The following is a 25,723-nucleotide window of genomic DNA, read 5'->3' as shown; positions in this document are numbered from 1 at the left end:
GTCGGCAGTTTGAAACCACCAGCCACTCCACAGGAGGAAGACAGGCCTTTCTCCTCCCATCAGCAGTTGCCGTCTGGACATTCACAGGGCCGTGCTACGGGGTCACGGTGAGTCACCATCGACTCGGTGACAGTGAGTTATGGAGCATGCGTGCTTTCTTGAGGCAGCCTATTTCTAGGGTCACTCTGTCCCCTCCCCTCCGCCCCCATGGGCATCATGGAAGACAGTTCCTTCCGTGAGATTTTGGGAGGTCTTGGGGGTTGGGGCCTGCTTTTCTTCTCACTTTCTACCGACAGGACTATTGTGGAGCACAAAAGCATGATGCAGCTTGGAATGGTTTTGGCTTTGCAAATGTCACTCACTGAAAACAATTTTGCGGTGATAAATCCACGGTCTCGGAGGCCCTCCAGGAAAGGAAATGTCTCATTTATGGCATTTGAAATTTCCACTTTGAGTTTCCTGTAGTGATTGAGTACAGTGTTATAGATAAGCAGTTCCCCTTTGTTCTGTTCTTCCGTGGACATCCTAGGAAACAATAGCACATGAAACGGTCATCAAGATTTCAGGATGCTTTTGGAGACTGGAAACTTTTCTACATGTATGTTAGGCTGTGAAGAGCCAACATACATACAATAAGTGGTTCTGACAAGAGAGCAGACTAAATGACTGAAGGAGCTATCAAAGATAAAAATGTCATAATAGAAAGCATGTAGGTAGGAAAGACTGATACATAAGCTGAAAAAGTCCACTCTGTTCCATTCAAAGCTATTGTAAAGGCACCTTCACTTAACATATCTGGGCATTAAAAAAATCATTTTACTGGGGGCTCTTACAGCTCTTATAACAAGCTGTACATCCATTGCTGGGCTTTTTTTTTTTAACTTCGGAAAATTCTAATTCCTGTAAAATTGACCTGAGTTAAAGAGGCCATCCACAGCAGAATAAAGATAATATAATATGATAAGAGTTTAACTCAGTGTACACAACAATAACACAGCCTTGATAATGGAAGCTTTAGTTATGAACTAAGAGAAAATAAATACTACAGAATTAAACCAGGATGCCCCTCTATGATCTTCAGCTCCAAAGGAGATATACTATTCAACATCATAAAACTAGTTCACGAATGATTCAGAGCAGTTCAATAACGATAATGATAAGATAAAGTTTCAACTGGGATGGCTTATGCATTGGGCTGGCAACCTCAAGGTCAACAGTTTGAAATCACCAGCCACTCCATAGGAGATGATGAGGCTTTCAACTCCTGTAAAGAGTGACAGTCTTGTAAATTCACAGGAGCAGGTCTACCTTGTCCTATTCATGGGTTTCAACTGCCAACTTTGCAATTCATAGCCCAATGCCCACAGTTCCACCAGGGCTCCTACATAAACTCACAGATACCTTTTAATACATACATATATAAAAAGTACAGCCAACTCACTGCCATTGAGTCACGGCGACTGTATAAAATACACAAGTCATAATATACATATTATATATATATGCCAATGACATAATTTATATTATATATATACCAATGCTATCCAACACTTCCTCATCAGTATATATATGTTGTGCTGGATGGCACTGGCATTTTGTTGATTGCGGTACTCATCTCACTGGTGGAAGGTCTTTGATTATTTGGATTACCCCTGGGAATAGGGGTGATATTTCTGGTCAGAAAAATGAGTAAGAGTTGCCTGTGTGGTCCTTCTCCTTTTTCTTCATGTATTTCTCAGTAACAGTTCATGCTTCTTGATTCTGCCAATTGACTTTAGTAAAGCGATCAACGCTTGGGTCTACCTTTTTAAGGAAGTGAATCCTCTGGTGTAGTTTTGGAAACTAAATCTACACAGCAGCGTTTTGAACAACTAACTATAAAGTTGAAAATCTGGAGAGTGAGTGGTAACATCAGAACAGTATGTGCTGTAATATAGTTAATGTTAAAAACTCAAACAAACAAAACAAAGACAAAAAGCCAACCACACAAAATGCGGATGGTCTTAAGCACAGACATGGACTCTTGAATACTTCCTAAATTGGGGACTACCTGTAGCTATAAAGGCCCAGAAGTGGGTAGTAATCTGGCTACAGTATCTACAATCGTTTATGTCCCCTGCTAGCACTTCCCACTTCTGGAGATAGCGTGTTATTGTTATTGGGCGTCACTGAGGGGAGTCCAACTCACTGTGATTCCATGGACAATGGAACACAACCCTGCCCAGTCTTGTGTCACCCTCACGGTGGTCCTGTTTGAGGCCAGTGTTGTAGCCACGGTGTCCATCCATCCCATGGAAGGCCTTCTACTTTCCTACTACTCTCCACTCCATCCAGCACGATGTCCTTCTCAGGGGACTCATCCCTCCTCATGACATGTCTAAAGCTCGTGAGACGAAGGTGAACTAGAGCGGACACAGCTAGGACTTGGGGGCTCGGGCCCTGAGTGAGTTCTGTCGTTGGAGGTCAGAGATTTGGGAGGGGCCGTGTGAGCGAGAGTGCACAGTTAGAAAAATAACTTGAGGGAACCGAAAAAACCTAGCTGCCCTCCTTTTCAGAGCTTTTCTCATTTCTAATGCAGTGTGAAGTAAAGAGGCTAAAAATGTAAAACGAAACCTTGGAAGAGCTCAGGGGACTTGCTGGTGTTCTCAACATTAAAAGGCATGTCCAGAGAAGGAACTCCAGGCACCAGCAATTGGAGAGAACTGTCCCATCTTTCTATTCCTTTTTTTTTTAATGGAAAGAAATCCCGTGGAAGGCCACAGCCATCACTCGTCAGCGGGATTGGCAGTTATGGGTGTTTGGTGTTTGGAGTGGTGGTGATGATGATGGTGATGGTGATGGTGTGACTGATGGTGAAGGGGTTATTTTCATGTTTGTGCTTTAATATTATTTGAAATTTTATAAACAAGAATATGAAATGTATTTATTTTACATTTAAAATTGAAATGAAGAAATCAGATGATGGTGTTTCTGGGTACGCTTTATAGAGGAAAAGGTAGGCTGTCCGCTTCTCCCCAAACTCGCTGCCATTGAGTCGAGACTGACTCATAGCAAGTCTGCAAGACAGGGTAGAGCGGCCCTGTGGGTCCCCAGCCCTCCCCCGGAGACTGTAACTGCTGAAGACAGTGGTTCTCAACCTTCCTCATGCTGCCACCCTTTAATACAGTTCCTCATGTGGTGGTGACCCCCCCAACCATAAAATTATTTTCATTGCTGTCATTTTGCTACTGTTATGAATCGGGCGACCCCTGTGAAAGGGTCGTTGGTCCCCAAAAGGGGTCAAGACCCACAGGTTGAGAAGTAGCTACTCAAATCTACCTGTTTACCAAAAACATCACCTGTAGCATTACTAGTAGTAGAGGCACTGCCTGCCCGGTGACGCATGTTCAACGGCCATGGTACTCTGACCGTGCAAGGGTAGCATAATCATTTGTTCTCTAAATAAAGACTCGCATGAATGGCCACATGAGGATTTAACTTAGTTTTCATCAGTGAAGTTGACCTTGACTTCCCCGTGAAAAGGCGGGGGTTTTCGTCGTAAGACGAGAAGACCCTATAGAGCTTTAATTATTAATCCACTAACTCTACTTGATCACCGAACGGTATAAATAAAACTTGATGGGTAAAAATTTTGGTTGGGGTGACCTCGGAGCATAAATTAACCTCCAAATGATATTTTACCTAGACCAACCAGTCAAAGTTTAAATCATTTATTCACCCAATTATTTGATCAAGGGACCAAGTTACCTTAGGGATAGCAGCACAATCCTATTATAGAGTTCATATTGACAATAGGGTTTATGACCTTGATGTTGGATCAGGACATCCAGATGGTGCGGCACCTATCAATGGTTGTTGTTCAATGATTAATGCCCCTGAATTCAGACTGGAGTAATCCAGGTCGGTTTCTATCTATGCGAGTATTTCTCCCAGTTCGGAAGGACCAGAGACATAAGACCAACTTTGCCAAAGCGCCTTAACCTAAGTAATGATATTATCTTAATTTCTTACTGACAGTCCACACTAGAGAGGGTTTGTTAAGACAGCAGAGCCTGCTCATTGTACAAGACTTAAACCCTTGCTGTCAGAGGTTCAATTCCTCTCCTTAACAATGTTTTTGATTAACTTGATTTCTCTCCTTGTCCCAATTCTCTTAACCATAGCTTTTCTTACCCTCCTTGAATGAAAAGTTTTAGGCTATATACAACTCTGAAAGGGACCCAATATTGTTGGTCCGTATAGCCTCCTCCAACCAATTGCCGAGGCCAGTAAAAACTTTTCACTAAAGAACCCCTCCGCCCACTAGCTTCCTCAATAATAATATTGATCTTAGCTCCCATTCTTGCACTAGCTCTAGCTTTAACCTCATGAATTCCACTTCCCTTCCCTTCCCCTCTTGTTAATCTAAGCCTGGGCCTACTCTTCATCCTAGCCATAGCTAGTCTAGCAGTCTAGTCTGTCTTCTGAGCAGGCTGAGCATCAACGTCTAATGACGCCCTCATCGGGGCCTTACGGGCCATAGCTCAAACAATTTCTGATGAAGTCTCACTAGCTATTATTCTCTTATCATTAATATTAATCAACAGATCATTCTCATTAGCACCACTTACCATTTACCTAAGAACATTTATGACCCTTAATCCCTTTGTGACCCCTAGCCATAATATGTATTATCTCAACATTAGCTAAAACTAACTGAGCACCATTTGACTTAATGGAAGGCAAATCCGAATTCGTTTCAGGCTTACGCTAACATCATTATAATAAATGCATTTACCACCATTTTATTTCTAGGTGTTTTCACGATATCTTAGTTTCAGAAATTTTTACATTAAATTTTATAACTAAAACTTTACTACCATCTGTTTCTTATGAGTACGAGTATCATATCCACATTCCATTATGATCAATTAATACATCTTTTATGAAAAAATTTCCTCCCTCTCACATTAGCTCTATGCATATGCATATCTCTATTCCCATTATGCTAGCAAGTCCCCCCTCAAATATATAAACATGTCTGATAAAAGAATGACTTTGATAGAGTAAATAAAAGGGATTAAAATCCTCCTGTTTCTAGAATTCTAGGATATGAACTTAAACTAGAGAATTCAAAAATCTCTGTGCTACCATTACACCATATTCTAAGTAAGGTCAGCTAAATAAGCTGTCGGGCTCATACCCTGAAAATGTTGGTTTATTCCTTCCCATACTAATAAATCCCCTCGTTATTATCTTCATTTTTATAACCTTAACTTCAGGCACCCTTATTACTATAATTAGTTCCCATTGACGACTGACATGAATAGGCCTTTGAACAAACATATTTGTTTATCCCTCTTATTATAAAATCTCACTCCCCACGAGCAATTGAAGCTGCAACAAAATATTTTCTTATTCAAGCTTCTGCCTCAATGCTTCTACTTAGAGCAGCTTTATTTAATTTCATAAACTCAGGACAGTGGACACTCACAGAGATGAACGACCCAACCGCTCCAATAATTTTGCTTATTGCTACGATAATAAAGCTAGGTATAGCTCCCTTTCACTTTTGTCCCAGAGGTAGCTCAAGGAACCCTACTATCAACGAGCCTGATTCTCTTAACCTGGCAAAAACCTGCCCCTCTATCTATTCTTTATCAAATTTCACCCTCCATCAACACTGACATTATCTTAACTTCAGCTACACTATCTATCTTAATCGGAGGCTGAGGAGGACTTAACCAAATTCAGCTTCGTAAAATTACAGCTTATGCATCTATTGCCCATATAGGCTGAATATCAGCTATCATAATCTATAATCCTTCCTTAATAGTGCTACATTTAGTATTCTATATTATTTTTACACCAACATTTATCTTATTGATTAATTACCTCTCTCCATCAACCACAACTACAACATTGATAGTCTTAATATTGTTGATATCAATAGCATGAAGTAATTCACCATTAATAAGAATGGCTTTCTTGATTATTCTTCTAGCTATGGGAGGCTTACCCCATTATCAGGCTTTATGCCCTAATCATTCATTATGCATGAGTTAACCCTATAACGCCGAGCGCGATGTTTTCTTAACATTTAATTAAATGTACATATTAATATATACTGATAACTATGAAAGTAAAGAATAAAAACAAAAACTTTTTTTCCTGAAATTAAAAATTCAGGCGTTATAGGGTTAATGAAAACCCCAACCTTATCTTACCTCTTCTTATAGCTGTCTTAGCCCTATTAAACCTTTACTTTCACATGCACCTAATCTACACATCCACTCTAAGCTTGTTCCCATCAAGTAACAACATAAAGCTTAAGTGAAAAATAAATTATCTGTATAAAGTCATTTTTTTTTACCTACTTTAGCTTTCGTGCCACAGGTTGAGGCTTAGGGGAGTAGAAAGCCCCCCTCTCCCGGCAGAGGTCTAACCCAACTCAGAACAGAAAGTTGGCTTAAAAATACAAATCTGCGCGATCCTTTTGGCATCTTTGGGTCTTTGCCATCTTTTGAACCTCTCTTCATCAAGAGCGGGGGGTCAAAGAGGTCAGACCCCTGAGCCAGAGAGGGATGGACAGACGCAGAAGCCCCCGTTCAGTCAGCTGTTCTTCTGAGTCCTGAAGCTGAACTTTCCTCTGTGAGATGACGGGCTCTCAGGTCACAAGGAAGCACTGGTCCCCAGCCCGGCCTGCAAGGGACAGCTGGCCCACACGTGGCAGTTTCAAGGTCATTTCTAAACACTGAGGAGTCCTGTGGGTGCGTCCTGGCCCGGCATCCCCACTATCTATCTTTTATGGTTTCAGCTCCTGTTTTATGGCCTCATAGCCTTACTGGCCCAGGGCCTGCCTCTCACCCCTGAGTAGTCACATTGCCCCAGAGAAGGCTGATGGAGGAGGAGACAGACTCACCTGGGGCTGAGCTGGCTGTCCACACCTGCCGTCCTGGGTTCTGGCCCTACTGGGTCTGGGAGCAGCTCTCCTTTGGGGCGCCCGGGGCCCTGTCCAGTGGGGGAGCTGGGCCTGAGCAGGAAGTCTGCGAACTGACTCACCCCATAGCCCCGCCCCAAAGGGAAAAGAGAAGTGAAAATGTTGACTTATGGGGTGGCCACAAGCCAATGCCTCCTCCTCTTCCATCTCCAGGGTGGCTTTGGGCCCAGATGGAATGAGGCAGCTGGAAGCCAGGGGAAGGTTTCACAGCCAGGCCCGAGGACCAGGAAAGAGGCCGTCCCTGTGGGCTTGGAGCTGGCCAGCTCCCAACCCACCTGTGTGTGCAAAGACCGGCAAAGCTTGTTTCAGCTGCCTCTGCCTTCGGAGGGGTGGCTGGTGGATTTTGGGGTGGAGGGGGTCCTGTCACTGTAACTCCCTTCCTTTTGGCCAAGATGACCAAGAGGGGAAGAAGGCAGGCTAGAATAAGTGCTCTTTTTCTGTTCCTGGGATACCCTGCATCTGGTGAACCCCTGAGGGAACAAGGTAGTGGCATTTGGTGTAGGCCTGGAGGAAGCCGAGAGGCGTGCGTGACCACCTGGGAGGAGGACCTCCTGCATGTCTGCAAAACAGTTAGACAAAGAGGGAGATCGCTCCCGGCCTGCAGCCAAAGACTGGAGCCAAGTAGTTTAAAGCATTTAAAAATACTAAAACAGGTTGTCCTAGTTGATAGGGTAGGATGCATGCTAAAGAGAAGACAGAAACTTCAAAGAGACTTGTTTGGGGGAGGCAGCTTTAAGCAATGTCCAGAGTCCACTACCTCTGTGTATTGCCATATAAATATATGTACATAGGCCAATACCTTAAGGTTTATTGTGCCAACCAGGCTGATAAACATATGTGGGATTAATTGAAGAGCAGAGAGTTAAATGGCCCAGTGAGTCTTGCCTTTCTAGTTCTCGGGTCCCTTGCTCTCTGATGGTTGGACCAGGGTGCAACTGCCTTAGCCAGTTCCCTGCTTTGGCTGGCAAGGCTTACTTCCTGCAAGACATCCCCACGGAGAAGTCACATGGACCTACCCTGATGCAGCCCTGGGTGCTGGAGCAGCCGTGTGGGGACCCCTGCCAGCGCTGAGATGTTTACACGTTCACTGATTTGTCTTTCCTCCTGCAGTCGGCATCATTGCGTGTGAATTGTGAGATTGAGGAGGACTTTGTAGATTAGTGTGAGACGTAAGGGCTAATTTTGGACTTATGGGCTTGGACAGCACTGGGTTGGGATGCTTTCTTAATATACACTTACCCTTTATATAAAACTCTCTCTTATATGTATGCATATCTGTGGATTTGTTTCTCCAGTCTGCCCAGACTAACATACCTCTATTTTTGTGGATTAATGTATTTACATAGCTACCAACCTATGATTATACCTCTATCCATTGCTTTGCTTCCTAGGTCCTTCCTCTGTTTCCTTTTACCTTCCTCCTGCTCAGCTATGTCCTCTGTCTCCAGGTGGGTCTGCGCACATGCAGATACGCCCACATACGAGTACTCAGTGTGATGACATGATCACGGTACAAATACAGGTGTATGTGACACCTGCCGTCCTGGGTTCTGGCCCTACTGGGTCTGGGAGCAGCTCTCCTTCGGGGCCCAGGGCCGTGTCCAGTGGGGGAGCTGGGCCTGAGCAGGAAGAGAGCTGGGCCTGAGCATGTGTAGAGAGCTGCTACTGTGTAGAGAGCAGCTGTTGTGTTGGAAGCAGCTATTCTGTTAAAAGCAGCTAGTGTGTTGAAAGCAGCAGTATTGGAGGCAAAATGACACTTCATGTATTATAATTACTGGGTAAATGTAAAATCATGTACTGTAAAATCATCAACTACTGCAAAAACAAAATCTGTACCATGGGAACTTAATCTTTAATTATGTTCAATCTGTAACAATGAAAATACATGCTGCATATATCAGATATTTACATTATGATTCATAACAGTAGCAACATTACAGTTATGAAGTAGCAATGAACATAATTTTATGGTTGGGGGGTCACCAGAGCATGAGGAACTGTATGAAAGGGTCTCGGCCTTAGGAAGGTTGAGAACCACTGATTTATACAGGTAAGACATGTAATTTGCCACTGAGAAGCCCAAGAATGGTTTTCTTTGTCAAAGGAGGTTATTTTTGTTTGTTTGTCTCTATTTAAAATTTTTTTTTCTTTTAAAAATTATTTTATTGGGGGCTCATACAACGCTTAGCACAATCCCTACATACATCCATTGTGTCAAGCACATTTGTACATTCATTGTCCTCATCATTCTCGAAACATTTGCTTTCTACCTGAGCCAAAGGAGGTTATTGAGGAATACTACCCAATGGGGTTTTTGCTTCAAGGGCTTGTGAAGCAGTCACCTCTGGGCAAGGAATTCAGGCCACAGCCTTTGCTCTGCCCCCATCCTGCTCTGCATCAAACTGGGACAGCAATGGCACCCAGCTGTGTACGAGGGAGGGTTTGGCCTGGTAGGGGCCACTGAGACAAGTTCACCTCCTGGACACTGATGCTGAGGTCTTGAGAAAACCCACACCAACCTCACTGCCTCCCAGTCAATGTCCACTCAGCCCTGTAGCCAGGGCGGAACTGCCCACGTGAGCTTATAACGTCCCAGGAATAGAAAGCAGTGATTTTCCCTCTGAGCCACTGGTAGTTTCAAATGATTCACCTTAATGAATCTCATCCAGAAATGTCACCTACCGGGGTGACCTTGAGGAAGCCCTTTTCCAACTTCCCTCCAGAGGGCACCTCTCTCCAATTCAGCGAACAGGTGCTGTAGACCAGAGGAGGCACCAAGAGGAGATTCCAGCCCAGGGATCCTTACAAAGAGCTTGAGATCTTGCAATGAGGAGGTAGCTATTCGGTCCAGGTCCTCCTGCAGCTCCCGAGATGCAGGCTCCCCTCTAAGGTCAGAATAAAGCCAGGCATCTGGCATCACAGCAGAGTCTACCTTTCTGAGCCCAAGTAAAATGCACTGACATCCTAGTCCCCTCCCTTTGCCCTTGGCAGTCTCGTGGGTTGTGACCCCTTCTCTTCTCTACGACTCCAGCACAGCCTTTGCCTCCGCAGGAGATGGCAGTGGGCACAAGGGGATCCTGTCCCACTTGATAAGCACAAGGCCCCAGGCTCTGCCCCCTCCGAGTGCCTGGAACTACCCCTTCCTCCTGTTAGAGCCCTGGTCCCACCTGGGGTCAGCCTTGCTTTCCTTCACTGTCCAGTCTCTCTGTCCCTGTTTCCTAAGGGCATGGTGTTTCTGTGCATGAACTGCCTTTCTATTCCTGGTCGCGTCAGGAGTAGAGGGACTGCTGTTGACATGCTGTCCTTTTGTGAGCCAGGCTAAGCCGACTGTGTGGGGAGCTTGATTCCTGAGTGATGTATCCTAAGGTGTTCAAACAGGTGGGCAGTGTCTGTCCATGGCTGCTCCCTAACAGCTAGGCCGAGCTGTCCCCCGGGCTTTGTTCCTGGGGCGGCTCTGGAGGCTGCTCTGAGACAAGGCTGGGTGTGCCAGCCTGCTTGTTACCCTGTCTCACCAGTGAGTGCTCTCTACATCAGATGGAGATGGTCTCTCTGCCTGGAAAGAGCCCTAATTGACATGAGGGTCTGTGTGTGTGTGTGTGTGTGTGTGTGTGTGTGTGTGCAGCCTTTACAAGATTTAGTCATCTACCTGTTCCGCACAGAGCCAGCACAACACATCTGAACTCACCAATCCTCATAATAAGTGAGTGAACTGCGCACGCCCAGTATCTTCATTCTACAGGGGAAGCCTGTGCACAAGTAGGCAAATAGCTTGCACAAGGACCTGGGGTCCCTAAGTGGAAGTCACCGGGCTCCCACCTACAGGGGCCAACTTCAGTCTGTGCTTTTGAAACACAGACTATACTCCTGCTTGGTTCAAATCAGCACTTGTTTCAACACCAAAAATAACCAAAAGGAGCAAAATAGAGCTTGATCAAAAATGAAAGCTAAGCTACAGGTGGATATAGACCTCTATTTATGGGCATGTAGCAATATCCTAAATATATTAATTGACAGCACTGGTTGTAGTATATTTTTATTAAGACAGTACAGACAACACTCTACAAAGAGAATAATTTCAACCTGTCAGTCAGGGTTATTACCTGGAGAGGACTACCGGCAGTGTACTTCTTTCTTGGTGGTAGCAGATGAAGGTGGTCCAGCTTGGCCTCTACTTTGGAGGAGCGACCTTGACAAGCCTCGGATCACTGGACTCCTAAACATTTCACCAAACAGCAGGATCATAAGACTTATTTCCCACCCTCTGGAGAGCATGTGATTTAGCAAGGCAGTCAGAAAATTTGTTGCGTCAAAAATGTGTTATGTCTTAGTGTGTCGAACACATACCTACCACTATATTGGACCAATGTATTATAGAAGGTCCAAGCAGTCTTCATTCGGGGAAGATGGCAGGATGGAGGGGAATCTGGAGGTCAAGGGTCTTATGAACATCAGCCCAGATATCCCTGGTCTGAGCTCCATGACCCTGCTCCTTCTTTACCAGGGTCTGACTTTGGCCCAAGAGACCACCCAAACTTTACCCTTCAATCTTCTCTGAAATTCTGACATTCTTAAAACTAAGTGCTGTTGAAAGGAAAGAGGGGAAATAAATAGGAGGCAAAGCTATTTATAGAAGTATATCTATAGGCACGTGTGTATGTAAATATATTAATTTATAATGAAAGGGATAGAGGCCAATGTACATAATTTTTATGTTAAATATTAAGATATCAGACAGACTTTGGGACTCCTTAACACAAGAACACTTTGTTCTGATAACCTGACACTCTTTGATACTCATCTTCTCACCATCGTTGTTGAAGACAAAATGGGTGCATAAACAAATGTGGTGAAGAGTGTGGATGGTGCCCGGCTATCAAAAGATACAGCGTCTGAGGTCTTAAAGGCTTGAAGTTAAACAAGCAGCCCTCTAGCAGGGAAGCAAATAAGCCCACGTGGAAGATGCACACCAGCCTGTGTGATCAAGGTGTCGATGGGATCAGGTAGCAGGTATCAAAAGATCCAAAACAAACAATTATATTGATGTGAATGAGGGGTGTAGGAGTGGAGACTTAAAGCCCATCTGTAGACAACTGGACATCCTCCCAACAGAAGGGTTATAAAGAAGGGATGATCCAACCAAGGTGTAGTATAGCATCAACAAAACACGTCATTCCTCTAGTTCCTGAATGCTTCCTCCCCTGCACCACCATGACCCAGTTCTACCTTAAAAATCTGGCTAGACCAGAGAAGACACATTGGTACAGTTAATGAGTTCTCGACACATGGCATTCAGGATGGATAAACCCCTCAGGAACAGTAGGAGTAGCGATATCATGAGGGTGGAGATGGTCGGGGACGGGGAAGGGGGAGAAAGGAGACACCCATCACAAGGTTGAATATATAGCCCCCCCACCGGAAGGGGGTGAATAACAGAAATGTGGGTGAAGGGAAACAACAGTTAGTGTAAGATATGAAATAATAACAATATATAATTGATCAAGGATTCACAAGATCAATATATAATTGATCAAGGTGGGGGAGGAAGGGGAGAAAAGAGGAGCTTATACCAAGGGCTCAAGAAGAAAATGTTTTGGAAATGATGATGGCAACATATGTACAAATGTGCTTGATACAATTGATGTAAGGAATGTTATAAGAGCGGTTAAGAGCCCCCAATGCAATGATCTAAAAAAAAAGAAAACCCAATCTAGGATCTGTGCTAGACCCTCTTCACGGCCTTGTCTGCCTTCCAGATGGAAGTGTGGGCATCTCTGTAAGTGCTGCCCAAGACGGCCGTGGGTAGGCGCTATGAATAGCTCTATGCCTGACATCTACCCTTCCCAAAAGATCAGTGGTTCTTTTCAAAAGCCACACAAGGACTTCTCCCTTACTTTTTAAATGCCAGTTGGTTGTACCTGCGAGTGGATCACCCAGTGGCCACACATCAAATTCTAACAATGGCCCTGCTACAGCTCTCCAGGGACCATCAACACTCCACTCCCCTGGTCATCTTCTGGCTCGACTGATTTCACTGCAGAATCACTTCCTAAAGGCCTGCTTTCTATGCCTCTAGGACCTGCTCTCTTTGGTCCAGGTTTTGAAAGCACAGAATGAGACAAAGGCTCTTAGGTAAGGGATTTATTATTCGTTCTCTAGGGCAGGGAGTAAACAATGGGGAGCGCAGAAAAGCTAAGCAAGGATGCATCTGGCTGATCCCATGGGAAGCACCAAGGCTGGCTTCGTCATGAGGCCGGGAAGCCGATCCTCCAGATGGAGCTGAGCCCATCTGGTCCCAGGAGGTGCTCTGGGGTTGGGCAGAAAAGGGTATTTGCTCAGGTAACCTGAGCATCAACACCGAAGAGAACTGTTCTCACTTATTTACTGTATAGTAAACACTTGCTTGAAATTCTTCTCAAATTCAGCCTCCAGTCTAAGTCCCATTTGGCCAAAGTCCTTGTCCTGAAAGAAAGAAATGACGAGAATAATTACATCTATTGCTCCCATTGGTAGACACCTGCAGACCAGAATGAACAGGGCTCTTGTGGAAAACAGCCAAGGGGTAAAGCCAGAGTTACACTAGGCTTCAAGTCCTAAAGACTCATCAGGCCACAAGTAACTTCTGTTCCCGAGACCAAGGGTAAGCAGTAACTAGACCACACCCGGGGCCTGCTACTTAAGTATTTTAGATAGAGTTATCAAAGTCATCCCTGTTCTCTGTAACAATGCAGAAGCACAGAACAATCTGAGGGACAAGCATGGCCACCTCTTTCTCCAATGGTCATTTCCTTCTGTCTGAGAAGTCCCATTAACTACAGGGACCATCACTAGGAATGTCTTATGGGAACAATCTGGGCTTTGGGAGTTCTGAGAAGTTTGATCTAGTGCATTCGGGAGAACAGTCAAGTTCAATGTGACTTGGCAATGGGGTTTTCTTCATCTTAAGAGCTGGAGCAGTGTGTCCTCTCTGGGCTCCACTGTCTGCTGCAGAGCAGAGGGATTCTGGGGGCAGGGAAACCAGTTAGCTCACTTAACTTTGCCACTGTGGGCTTTGGCTCTGAACTAATAAAGCTATTCACTTCTGGAATCCCGTGCAGTCTCCTAGGCCCCAGAACAAGGCGAAGAGGGGCCCAGTAGAAAGACAAGGAGGCAGAAGTAGGGAAAGCCACCCACCTTGAAGGATGCTCTGTGGTTCTGAAAGATGAGGCGCATGTCTTTCACAAACTCCTCCACTTGTTGGTAACCCTTCTGATTCAGCCTCTTCTTAATTTTGTTCAACCACATGGGTTCCTTGAGGACCTTCTCTCTATTCTGGGGGAAAATGCCAATGATCAGACTCCCCCAAACCAAACCCACTGACGTTAGTTCACTGCTACTCATAGTGGTCCTATAGGAAGGGCAGGGTAGACTTCTGGGTTTCTGAGGCTGCAAATCTTACAGGAGCAGAAAGCCTCGTCTATCTCCAGCAGAGGGACTGGTGGGTTTGAACCATGAACTTTGTAGTTATCAGCCCAATACATAATCCACTATACCACCAGAGCCTTCCCTAGTCATACTATTTGCATAGTTCAATGCCCACCCTCAAATTTGGTGGAAATACAACATGTGAAAGCTAGCAACACCGTGTGCTCTCAGCAACCCTCCCCCTCCCCCATTCGGCTCACACATCACACCACCGACCGTTTTCAGGCACACACAATATCAGGGCAAACTGCAGTCACGGCTTGTTGTTACTTACGTAATAGTAATATGGAATTTTGGCAAAAAAGGAGCTCTCTGAACAGCTATAGACCATCAAGAGGAGGAACTCACATTTCTGCAAAAGAAGGAGGCTGTAAATGAGCAGCAGCTTAGAGGCACGAGCCCAGCCCACGCTCAGACAGAGCCCATGACTCAGCAGGCCGGTCATCCCGAAGGGTCCCCAAGCATGGGGGCTCTTGGAAACAGGTCCCGAGCAGCGTGATGACAAGCTGTGGTGTCGAAACCACGTGATTCGGCCTGACTGGAAGAGCACACCCCTTTGGGGTGCTTTGTGCGGTCTGCTTCTCTTGGGTGACGGCAAAGGACAAGGCTGGGCTGACGTGCAGTCTACTCACCAACTGTTCCTCAGGCAGCATCTGCCTCTCCAGGGCCTCAGACTCGTGCTGACACGGCGGGCTGCCTGGGGCATCCTTCATCCTGCAGAAGATGCAGCTCCAGGGGTCCCTGAGAGGTTGGGGAGAAAGTGGGCTGTGTGCAAGGCTCTGGAGGCAGTTACCATCCCTATGGGCTCCTCTCAAGAATGGGAGGCCCCTCTCAGAGTTTCCTAACCCTCATGTGGGTTCTCAAGCCAAAGATTCCCGTATCGGTGGTATTACCAGGGGTGTCAGCCCACAGAAAGTGTTGTCATGGTGAGTGATGGATTCTTTTTTCTCTGTACGAACACACGGAGTCCTGCCTGCCAGGTATCAGAGCATGGGCCTTCGTTCATGGAGGACCTGGATCTTCATCAGTGTGAAGGGACCAGCATGAAATATAGGAGCTGGGTGATGATACCTGATTTTTCTGCCTAAGCACAGAAGACAAACAACTGGACCGTTCTGTCCCCATCCCTTCTGAACAGAAGTCCATGCTGCGGAACTTCTAGAACAGGGCAGTCACAGGGGATAGGCTAAGGGGCCCAATGACTGTCCTCAGAAGAGATGTCTTTGAAAGCCAAAGGGCAGTAAACTTCTGCTTCCAGTCTTGTTAACCAGCTCTGGATTGCACTGTCTATATCCTGGTACTCAAGGACACTGCTCTTTGCCTGCCTATCTGTACACAGCCTTCCCTGTCTGTCTGCAAGCAGGAACCCTGCAAGGTGAAGGTGTACAGCAATGGGAAGGATCCCTTATGAGGAGGGAGGGGCCTGGTGCTGCATCTCACTAACCTCTCGACTTCCACAGGTGGGATGTGGCATTCCTTATGAAAAGACCTTGAACAGGTGTCACAGCAGAAGAGCTCGCCTCCAGTCTGGCACACCGCACAGTCATTCGAGTTGTCAGGCTGGAAGACACAATAAGGCCCATGTTTCCAGGAATGCCGAGGCCCCAAAGGCTAACACCGTAGGAACAGAGAACGTGACACCGCCTTTGCATACACAGCTTGGGCACATACATGATTCTGCCTGACATGTTCATGAACCACACCGAGTGGTGATTGCAGTGAAGTTCAGAAAGAAGGGCTGTTTGTCCACCCAAAACCTGTTTTCTTTATAAAACCATACCTTGTAACACTGGAAAACTAGCAACAAAATGAAATGAATAATTTCTAGGACTCTCAGTAATTCCATAACCCTTCAGATTAAACAAGGGTTTCAGAACCTGAAATGTTCAATATTAAACCCATCTGGCTGCACTATAATGACCATATCGACTTACGGAGGGGGATTTACCAACTTTAAAGGACCGAATGCCTGAGGTGTCTGCCCTTGTCTCCCTGAGGTCATTAGAGTCACTCTCATCTCTGTAGTTACATCTTGACAGAGCCCAGATCTTTTCAGCCTCTTTTCTGCACTTGGATACATCCTGATGGCCACCAACATCTCCTCTGGGGCTTTTGAAACGCACCTTAAACTCAACCTGTGAAAATTTAACATATCCTCCTTTTGGTTAGGGAGTTAGTACTTACATGGGGGTCAACTACAGCCCTGATGTTATGCTCCAGTCTTTTCTGTTGGAAAAAGAGAGACTGAGTGACAATACTGAGTATCATTGCTGTATCCATCCGTGTCTCAACAGCCCTCCTTCATGGGAGTCCAATCTACTTTTTATTACTCCTGGAGACCCTCTGCTGTACGTGTGCTGGACAGTCAGTCAGTTATGACACACAGTGACACCGCACAGATCAGGAAATACTGCCAGCTCCTGTCCTCCTCACAAGTGTTCCTGCGTTTGAGCCACCGTGTCAGCCTGCCTCACTGAGTGCTTTCCTCTGTGCTCCTGATAGTCTATCATACCATGATGACCTTCCCCAAGGATGGGACTTCCTGATACCATGTTCACAGTAAGTGAAATGAAGTTTCACCATTCTGACTTCTAAGGAGAACTTTGATAGTAGACAATAAATGACTCTTCTGGATTAGCAGATTCGATTATTTAAAGCTTGGGAGCTGTCACCAAAAGATACAAACGAGGCTTGTCGTGACCAAGTTAACTTTCATGTGGTGCTGAAAATAACAGTGATGTTTCCAGAAGCCTAAGTGCTCGGTCAGCAAGAAGATCTCCAGAGGCAGTAATGACCCATGAACTGTCACTGGACCAGGAAAAGACATCAATTATGGAGGCAACAACAGGTAATGACAGTCAGACCTACACAGAAGGACAGACTATGTTTATTGGAAGTCGCTGGCACATTTGCGTAATGTCTACGGTGTGACCCTCGGAAGTTGGGGAAAGGTCAATGTGCCGACTTTTCTATTGTAATTGTACTGAATACACAAGGGGAAATGACACCGTCAGCATTTCTCAAATGGAAAGAACGGAAGGAAAAACTGAAGCCTCAGGTTGTAACATCAAAAGAATCTATGGGCAAATTGTTACACGGTGAAGGAAGCATCAAAAGGAGATGAGAGGAAAACCCAAAGTCATGATTCCAAGTGGAATTGGCTGATGATGTTCAACCTTTTCAAGGGGCTGCATACGATCGTGAACTGATGGCATTAAGGAAGAAGTAAGTCACACTGCCCTGAAGGCACGGTCCAACCCCAGGCTCCAGAACTGACCGAGTCAAAGCTGAAATGTTTCAATCAGCTGATGCCATGTGGGCAGCGCTCACTCATCTATGCCAAGGAACTTGGAAACAGCTCCCTGGTGAACCAACTGCAGGAGATCCCGATTTGTGCCCATTCCCGAGAAAGGTGACCCAAGAGAATGCAGAAATTTGTAAAAATCATGACATCACATGCAAGTAAGATGTTGAAGATAACGGGAACATGGTTGCAGCAGTAGACTGACAATGAGGGTCAGAATTCAAGCTGGGACGAGAAGAGGATGCGGAACAAGGAATGTCATTGCTGATGTCAGATGGATATTGGCTGAAGGCAGAGAAGACCAGAAAGACGTTTAATGGTGTTTTCGATGATGCCAGAGCATTTGACTGTGTGGATCACAGCAAACGACGGATAGCATCGTGAAGAGGGGCAACTCATCCACATGTACCTGTACGCATGTAGTACGTGGACATAGAACAACGGAATCACTCAAACACAACCAAGGGACACTGCACAGTATCAATCAGAAACGGGCACATTGTGGTAGTCCTTTTATACCTACTTGTTCACTCTTGATCAGTGGTTCTCAACCTTCCTAATGCCGCGGCCCTTTGATAGAATTCCTCATGTTGTGGTGACCCCTCCAACCATAAAACTATTTCATTGCTACTTCATCACTGTAATTTTGCGACTGTGATGAATCGGGTTACCCCTGTGAAAGGGTCGACCCCCAAAGGGGTCGGGACCCACAGATTGAGAACCGCTGCTCTAGAAGCTGAGCAAATCGTGAGATGCCGGGCAGGGGGAAGAGTAGGCAGCAGGATTGGAGGAAGTGTCCTTAACAATCTGCGATGCACGGGACCTGACACATTTACTGATGAAGATCAAAGCCGACAGCCTTCAGTCCTGATGACAACTCAGTGTAACACTTCAACTGGACCACCAGGGAACAAAATGATTAGCGGAGAAAATACGGAAGTTGTCAGGATTTCACTGGCTACTCCTGAAAACAGCAGTCAGGAAATCAAACAGCACAGTGCACTGGGCCAATTGGATGCAAAAGGCCCCTTTAAAGTGTGGAAGAGCAAAAATGTCACCTTCCGAGTGAGATGCCCCTGACCCAAGTCACTGTTCTTACAGGATGCGCGTGAACGGCGGGTAGGGAATAAGGAAGAGCAACAAAGAACTAATGCCTTTGAATTGCAGTGTTAGTGATGGGTCTCGCACACCATGGCCTTCCAGAACAAACACATCTGTGTTGGAACAAGCACATCATGGCAAGACTTCATCTGGTGGACTTTGAACACGTCATCAGGCGAGAAGAGACCCCGGGAAAGGACATCATGTTTGGTAAAGAGTCGGCGAGGAGGTGGCAGATCCTCAGGGAGACGGACTGACAGCGATAACGGCAATTGTGAGGACAGTGCGGGACCGGGTGGTGTTTGGCTCTGCTGGGTCCTGGGTTGTGATGGGTAGGAACTGACCAGGCACCACCACCCACTGTCTTTCCATCTCGGGAAAGGCAGAGGGCTGAGTGATTTGTGTGCGTGCTGTTTTTCCATGCACTCCCTGATTAGGTTCTCCCTCAGCAAGCCTAGTGAATGACGTGCCCCACACTCTGAGAGTTCACACCCGTCTAAACATCAAATATGTAAAATTCCAGTAGAATATGAGGCTCTACAAGTCTGATCTGTATGTAAGAACCTTAGAATTCTGTGAATCTCTTGGGTGGCCATGTTAAGAATGACATTTCTCTAGTTATCTCCCTCATCATTCATAATTAATTTTGAAACAAATTGTAGAAGACACAAGTTATCAGTGTGTCCTGAATCTGTTTGCTTGCTCCCTCCAGCCTCCTGAGCCTCCTTTCACTGAGAAATCACTCACACCAGTAGAAGGGCGGTCTGCCCAGTTCCGGTGGTGAAGGCAAATGCAAAGGAAAACCTCCTCCAGGCCAGGCCCCGCACTCTTACAAGCAACACACGCATCCCAATATCGTCCTCTCCAACAGCAGCAGCCTGAGGAAGAGTGCACCGTTTGGCCTCGAGAACAAACTTTGTGCATCTGTGGGTACATTTACTGAACTGAAAATAATTAGGATTTTGGTAGTCCGCCTGGTGAAATGACAAATGGTTTCCTATCGTTCCAAGGTGAACTAGCGAGTAGGTTGGGATAATTTGAATAACTGAGGAAATGTTTGCTCCATCTGATTTCATTACAGCGAGAACACTGTAAAATCAATGAAAAAACACAACAAAGAAAACCTTGGCTCAAATTAAAAATAATCCCATCACATAATGATGGAAGCTTTTAGGTACTCCATGATCAGGATGGCTTTCCCACTTTGATACCCTTTATCAATCCCTGTTGAAAATTATGCCATAATCACCTTTTTTCTCTTTTGGTATATTCTTGGAGGATATGGTAGAAACCCTTTCTGGAAGACAAAAAGATGTCAGTATGTGGTTAGTTTGTACTTCTATTCTGGGAGTCTGGCATTTCCAGTCTCTTCCTAATCATTCGACCTGGGGGTCCATTGGCAGCTCACACCCGAGGGGTCCACATGAGAAACCATAAACCCTTCCTGCTTGTACCACTATTAGACGTCAATCAATGCCGACAGACAATCATCATGAGAGCATTTTTCCTTTCCCTTGTGCTTCATGCCCAAGCCCTGAAAGATTTTCTGTCACAATATCTGTTCGACCCACCATCTCCTATCCATTTCCATCGGTGCCACTGGGACTGAACCTTTATACCAGGACTATCTAATCGATACATGCTTGCTGCAAGGGCACCAGATGTCAGGCAGGAGACAACCTTGGGCACCCAAAGACAGACAAATATTAGAGAGAAAAACTATATATGGAAGTATACTGACAGAACTGAGGCTCTAGTAGGCACTGCAGAGAGCCCACGAAGGGGAAAGCCAGGGTCAGTCAGATCAGTTTGGGAATGGTCAGAGGTTGTCCCTGGGGCTGAGCACTGTATGTCGAATACGGGTTTCCAGGCAAAAAGACAGTGATGTTGGTGGGGGGCCTTGTGGCTGTCTAACATACACCTACTCCTCACTTACTATCTTGTCATCCACCATTTTGTATGTAGGACAAGAGTAAGGAAATCTCCTACCCGACTATTTTGCACATTGATGGATGGAGTCCATCTAGCGAGAGTAAAATTGACTGTGAGGATTCAGGTTCTGTGTCTACTTGGGCAGGTCAAGATTCTCTGTGGTTTGGCAGTTACGTTCTATGATGTGACCGTCCTCCAGTTTTTCAGGATGTTAATTTTTACAGAACGACCTGGTCTTTGGAACCTGTTAGTGAGTGAGGAGTGGACGCGATGTTTGCATGTCAAGGTGATGAGTTCAAACTCAGAGTCCCACTGATGGACTGTGTCACATCGCCCGTAATCTACCTACCTACACCCACAGAGCCAGCTCAGTCTTGACTCTGGTTTGCATGCCCTTCTTTTGTGGGAATATTTTCTTTCCAGTTGTTTGACTATCAACCCTTCTTTCTCTCAGTGAGTAAAGTTGTCTACATGCACCTCTATCTGAATAACCTCTCCCTCCGCTGAGCTCCTGCATCTGTTCCTGAAGGGCTCCTCTTAAATGCTGGTGGTACTACGGTTAGGAATGGGAGGCCCTTCTGTCCATGGAAGAGGAACAAGTAGTGGCAAGAGAATTGTAGCTACAACAAGTGCGTGGTGTATGAGCAGTGACCTTGCTATTAGACACAACAAGGCAGGGTATGTCCCCTGCCCCTTGTTACTGGGATACCTTTAGCAGCCATTGGAGGTGCCGTCCGCCACAGAGCAGAGTCAGCTTCCAGTTCTTGGATCTTCCATATCCTCCTTTGATTTCAAATTCTCTAGGGGTGAACCAGCGTCCATCCTCACTCTCTATACACTTCTCCGAGATTCCTGTAAGACCAGGGTAAGTTGATCTTGAGGATTCTGATCCCGGCTCCAGACTCTGGCTTTCTAACACACCGGAACTGGGGTCAACTGATTCCAGCTCAAAATCCCTAACAGGCGAGTCTATTCTCCCTCAGACTTAGGAACTCAAACTCAACTTGAAAGTCTTCTCAGAAGAGATCCCTGCAGTCCCGTTGAGTTTTCACCTTCATGTACTGAAATGGTGACAATTACGACCCAAATAAACTTTTAAAATATCCCAAAACTACCTATGAAGGGAAGCAAGTGATTCCAAAGACAGAGACAATTCCAGTTTACTATTGAACTCTGGAGGCCCACGTGGAGGCACAGTCCTGGATCTGGCTTTCAAGGTCAGGAGGTGGGGCTGAGATCCCAGGTAGCTCAGATCCCTGAAGCTCAGATTATCACCACCCGTATTGCTGCCTGGTTACTACCACATTTTCATCCAGTTTGATGGCATTATGGGCAGAGCTGGTCATTTCTCTAAACTCACGGTCAGCCTCAAACTCACTGCCATCAAGCCCTCGTGATCCCACAGAATGCAGTAGAACTGCCCGTGGGTCTCTATGACTGTAACTCTTGACGCGAGTAGGCGGCCTCACTCTTCTCCTGCAGAGCAGCCAGTGGTTATGAACTGCTGACCCTGAGGTTAGCAGCTCAATATATAACCACTATGCCACCAAAGCCCCTGTTATCATGATGGCTGGTATTACAAACAATGATAAAATGCTGCCCGGTGGGAATTGTGGGCTATTTATAAGAGCTACCATCAACCAGGGTATTTATAAGAGTAAGTCATCTTTCGTTAGTCATTAAGGAGGTGAACATCACAACCCCAGTGAGAAGCCATCTCACCCCCATCAGGATGGTTATAATGAGAAAGACCAACAGTAGGTGCTGGCAAAGATGGACAGAGATTGGAACTCTGGTCCACCACTGGTCAGGGTGTACAATGACATAGCTGCTGGGCAATCAGCTTGGCAGTTCTTTAGGAAATTCTAAATAAAGTTACCGTATAATCCAGCAATTATACTTCCAAATAAAAACCCGAGAGAAAGTAAAACACCAAACTGACTTTTAAAAGTGTAGAGAAAAAAAAATTTTTAAGTGCAGAGAAAAATGGAATTAAGAGAAAATGTTATTTTTTCCATATATTTTTTGAAGTTCTCTGATGTATCCACACAAAAACTTCTATGTGGATATTCAGAGTGACATTATTCAAATTAGCCCAATGTCCATCAGCTGATGTGACAAATGCGATATTATTAATACAATGGAATCTTTTATTATTTGACAAAAAGAAATGAAGCATTAATAAATGGAAGCCAAGTCCATTCATCTTCCCAAACCATAGAGGCCCTGTTGGATAGAGCAGAACTGCTCTCTATAATTTTTGAGACTCTGCATGTGGAAGACTGAAGAACGGACTCTTTGGAATTTCAGTGTTGGGGAAAAATACTGAGTAAACCATGGACTTCCAGAACACACATCTCTCAGAACCAAGAAGGGCCAATGCTGTCTCTCGTGCACTTAGGCCATTTTATCAGGATTGGCCCATCTCTGCGGAAGGCCTGCTCAGTAAAGTAGAAGGTCTTCAAGAGAAAAAAAGGGGAGACCCTCAGGAGGTATTGACACAGTGGCTGCGAACACGGATCACACACGCCTGCTGTTGTGAGGACGGTGCAGGACTGGACATCACTGTGCTCTGGTATACATAACTCAGACGACGTGACGGCAGAGCCTTCTAGCAGCAAGGCTGCCTGTATCCTTTTCTCAACTCAAACTACAATAATGTATAATTCACAGAGTGATTCTGAGAGAACTTCCAAACAAAAGAAAATAATGAAACACACCTTGTTCTAATTTCTTCTTATATAAAGTCCCTTTCACCTGACCACAGGTCACAGGAAGTGAAGGGGCGTGAAAATCGACGGTTTCATAGGTGCGCTTTCTTGAACCTGAAAGAGAAGATTTGTGGTTTCTCATTTGACAAGTGCATCCTCCACCGGCTCCGTGGTTGAAGTCCTGCCTATAAAGCTCAGAGAGGTCTGAGGTCTCCGGGAGCTTCGTTCCACCGTCTCGACAGTTTCCAAGCCTTCCTTCCTAGTGGCGCTTTGGACACCTAACTGCAGAGCGCCTTTCTGGATGCAACCTCCCAAATCTCACACACAAAGAGTGCGTGCCAAGAAACCCAACTCTCTTAAGCTTGTAGACCCATGATTCTCTCAGTGACAAGGAGACACGCAGGGGCTGTCACGGTTCTGAATGGAGCTGCTTGGCTGTAGGCGACAGGCAGGTAGAGGCAGCCATGCAGACCCACTGCCATGGAGTCGAGTCTGACTCCTCGTGACCCTAGAGGGGGAGCAGACAGCCTTGAGGACTTGAACCACCAACCAGTTCAATGCTTACCTAAAGGGCTCCTTTGAGAGCACCATGGGTTGTACTTTCACTCCCCATGTGAGCGCTCAGTGGACGCAGAGAGAGCGTGGGGCTGTAAACGGAACAGAGTGTCTCCCTTCTAGTTTTGTTTTGCTTTGTGTAGGTTTTCCTTAACCTCCACTTCCTCTCTGTCTGGAAGGGGGGAGAAGGAGCTCTGGAGTGATCTGCAATGACGCAGGGAGGAGGGTGACTGGAGGAGACCTGATAACTTGTTCTGGGCGAGGCAGACCTACCATTACATCTGACACCCTTGGGGCTGCTGCGAGTGGGAATTGACTCGATGGTAGTTGTGCTTTTTCAGACTATCAGAGCTGGGTGTAATTCACCCTTTGGCTTTACAGATGGAGAAACTGAGGGGAAGTACATTAACTGCCAGGACAAAGAGGCAAAGGGAAAGGAAATTTTAGGGCCGATCCGTGACCACCACTTTGAACCACCTTTTTGGTGAAATCGGTGTCTCTTGTCCTAGCAAAGAGGAGGGCCAGCTGAACAACTCCTGGATCCTCATGATACAGATCTATTGGCAATAACCTCAAAAAGAAAGGATAGCACTTATTGTCCAGGAGACAGGAATTCTTAGACCTTTACTAACTAGCTTCACTAGGATTTCAGGGGCCTGATAACCAATTCATACACATTACAGGAAACTTGGAAAATCAAGTCCGTATGAGCTATCAGTCATCTTAAGTCCCTGGATTAGATTTACATATTTTAATTATGCATGAACTGCATTCAAGACTAACCACAACTATGACTGTCCTTTAAAAAATGTTGGTGCCTCTTATTATTAGCAACGTTGCAGCCTGTCACAGCCATTCGATGTCATGATTTCCTGTTTACAATACTGCCGTGTATGTGTGGGACATTAACAGATGGGATCGGTGAGTTTTAGTTGCCACTTCCCCGGCTATCACGACGAGCCACCTCAGCAGGAAGAAAGAGGCATCCCAGGAGCACTGGAAGAATTGCCATCTGCGCGGCACATCCCAGATAACTGTCGGGAGTGGGGGAGGCACCAGAGGTTGCGGCAAGAAGAGCAGCAGCAGCAGCGCTGAGACCAGAAGATCACGGAGCCGAGCAGTGGGCTATCTTCCTGCTCGTGGAGGCAGAGGGCAACAGATCATGTGGCTGACAGGTTGAGGAATGGAGAGAGACAGGTGCTGCTGGGGACCATTGACTGTATCCTTCCTGTCTAGTAATCCTGACTTGTGGGAACCTCTTAATTTCCCTTAGAAGCACCTATAATTGAAGGGAGTAGGGAAGTGGAGTGGCAAACAAAACCAGACACTACTGCATGAGGCAATGGCATCCCCGCTCAGAGCAGCCAGTCCACAGAGAAGACCACATGGCTGGCCCCACTATGAGACACGGCATCCCTCACTGACCCACAGCCCTACGGGGGACACCACTGGAGACACAGTGTGGGAATTGCGCCCGATCTGACCCCACCTCACTGAGGCAAAACACTAAGGACGTGCAACAGAACAGCAAGGGGAGCAGAGCAAGGAAGTCCCCAGGGAATATAAAAAATAGACTCTGGGGCCAGGGCGTGGCACCCGGCACCCTATCAGACTCGACCAGAAAACACTCCTAAAGGCAACAAACAGTCCTTGAACTAACTACAGGCTTTTCCTTTTTTT

The 25,723-nt window shown here is 45.9% G+C and overlaps 2 protein-coding genes across 2 annotated transcripts in view; both read right to left on the bottom strand.

Moving 5' to 3' along the window:
• Window positions 1-6,979, bottom strand: part of LOC101648955 (nuclear body protein SP140-like protein) — a 41,554-nt gene extending 34,575 nt beyond the window's left edge. Inside the window, exons 1-2 of the mRNA XM_045295902.1 lie at window positions 6,902-6,979; window positions 363-525 (exon numbers count right to left, since the gene is read on the bottom strand). Coding sequence (XP_045151837.1) covers window positions 363-524 — 162 coding nt within the window. The 5' untranslated portion in view covers window position 525; window positions 6,902-6,979. The remainder of the gene's footprint in view (window positions 1-362; window positions 526-6,901) is intronic.
• A 6,123-nt stretch (window positions 6,980-13,102) lies between these two features.
• LOC101648344 (nuclear body protein SP140-like protein) lies at window positions 13,103-24,101 on the bottom strand. Its single transcript, XM_045294283.1, has 10 exons — window positions 24,089-24,101; window positions 23,498-23,602; window positions 21,487-21,629; window positions 20,095-20,142; window positions 16,625-16,666; window positions 15,885-16,000; window positions 15,073-15,181; window positions 14,715-14,792; window positions 14,150-14,287; window positions 13,103-13,438 (listed from the first exon to the last, which is right to left on the bottom strand). The coding sequence occupies exons 1-10, from the start codon at window positions 24,099-24,101 to the stop codon at window positions 13,358-13,360; spliced, it is 873 nt and encodes a 290-aa protein (XP_045150218.1). The 3' UTR covers window positions 13,103-13,357.
• Between the last annotated feature and the right edge of the window lie 1,622 nt (window positions 24,102-25,723).

The sequence above is a fragment of the Echinops telfairi genome, unplaced genomic scaffold (assembly GCF_000313985.2).
Source record: "Echinops telfairi isolate 266 unplaced genomic scaffold, ASM31398v2 ScPeMD7_3;HRSCAF=10, whole genome shotgun sequence".
Lineage (NCBI taxonomy): Eukaryota > Metazoa > Chordata > Mammalia > Afrosoricida > Tenrecidae > Echinops > Echinops telfairi.
Note: the sequence above shows the minus strand (reverse complement) of the source record. Positions and strands in the feature narration are given on the sequence as shown.

Bases quoted from the DNA above. Each gene is read 5' to 3' on its own strand.
- LOC101648344 (XM_045294283.1), bottom strand. The intron at 21,630-23,497 runs GTGTGTTTCATT...CTGGTCTTACAG, and splicing joins TAAGAAGAAATTAGAACAAG to GAATCTCGGAGAAGTGTATA. The intron at 15,182-15,884 runs GTTAGTGAGATG...CCAACCTCTCAG, and splicing joins CCACCTGTGGAAGTCGAGAG to GGACCCCTGGAGCTGCATCT.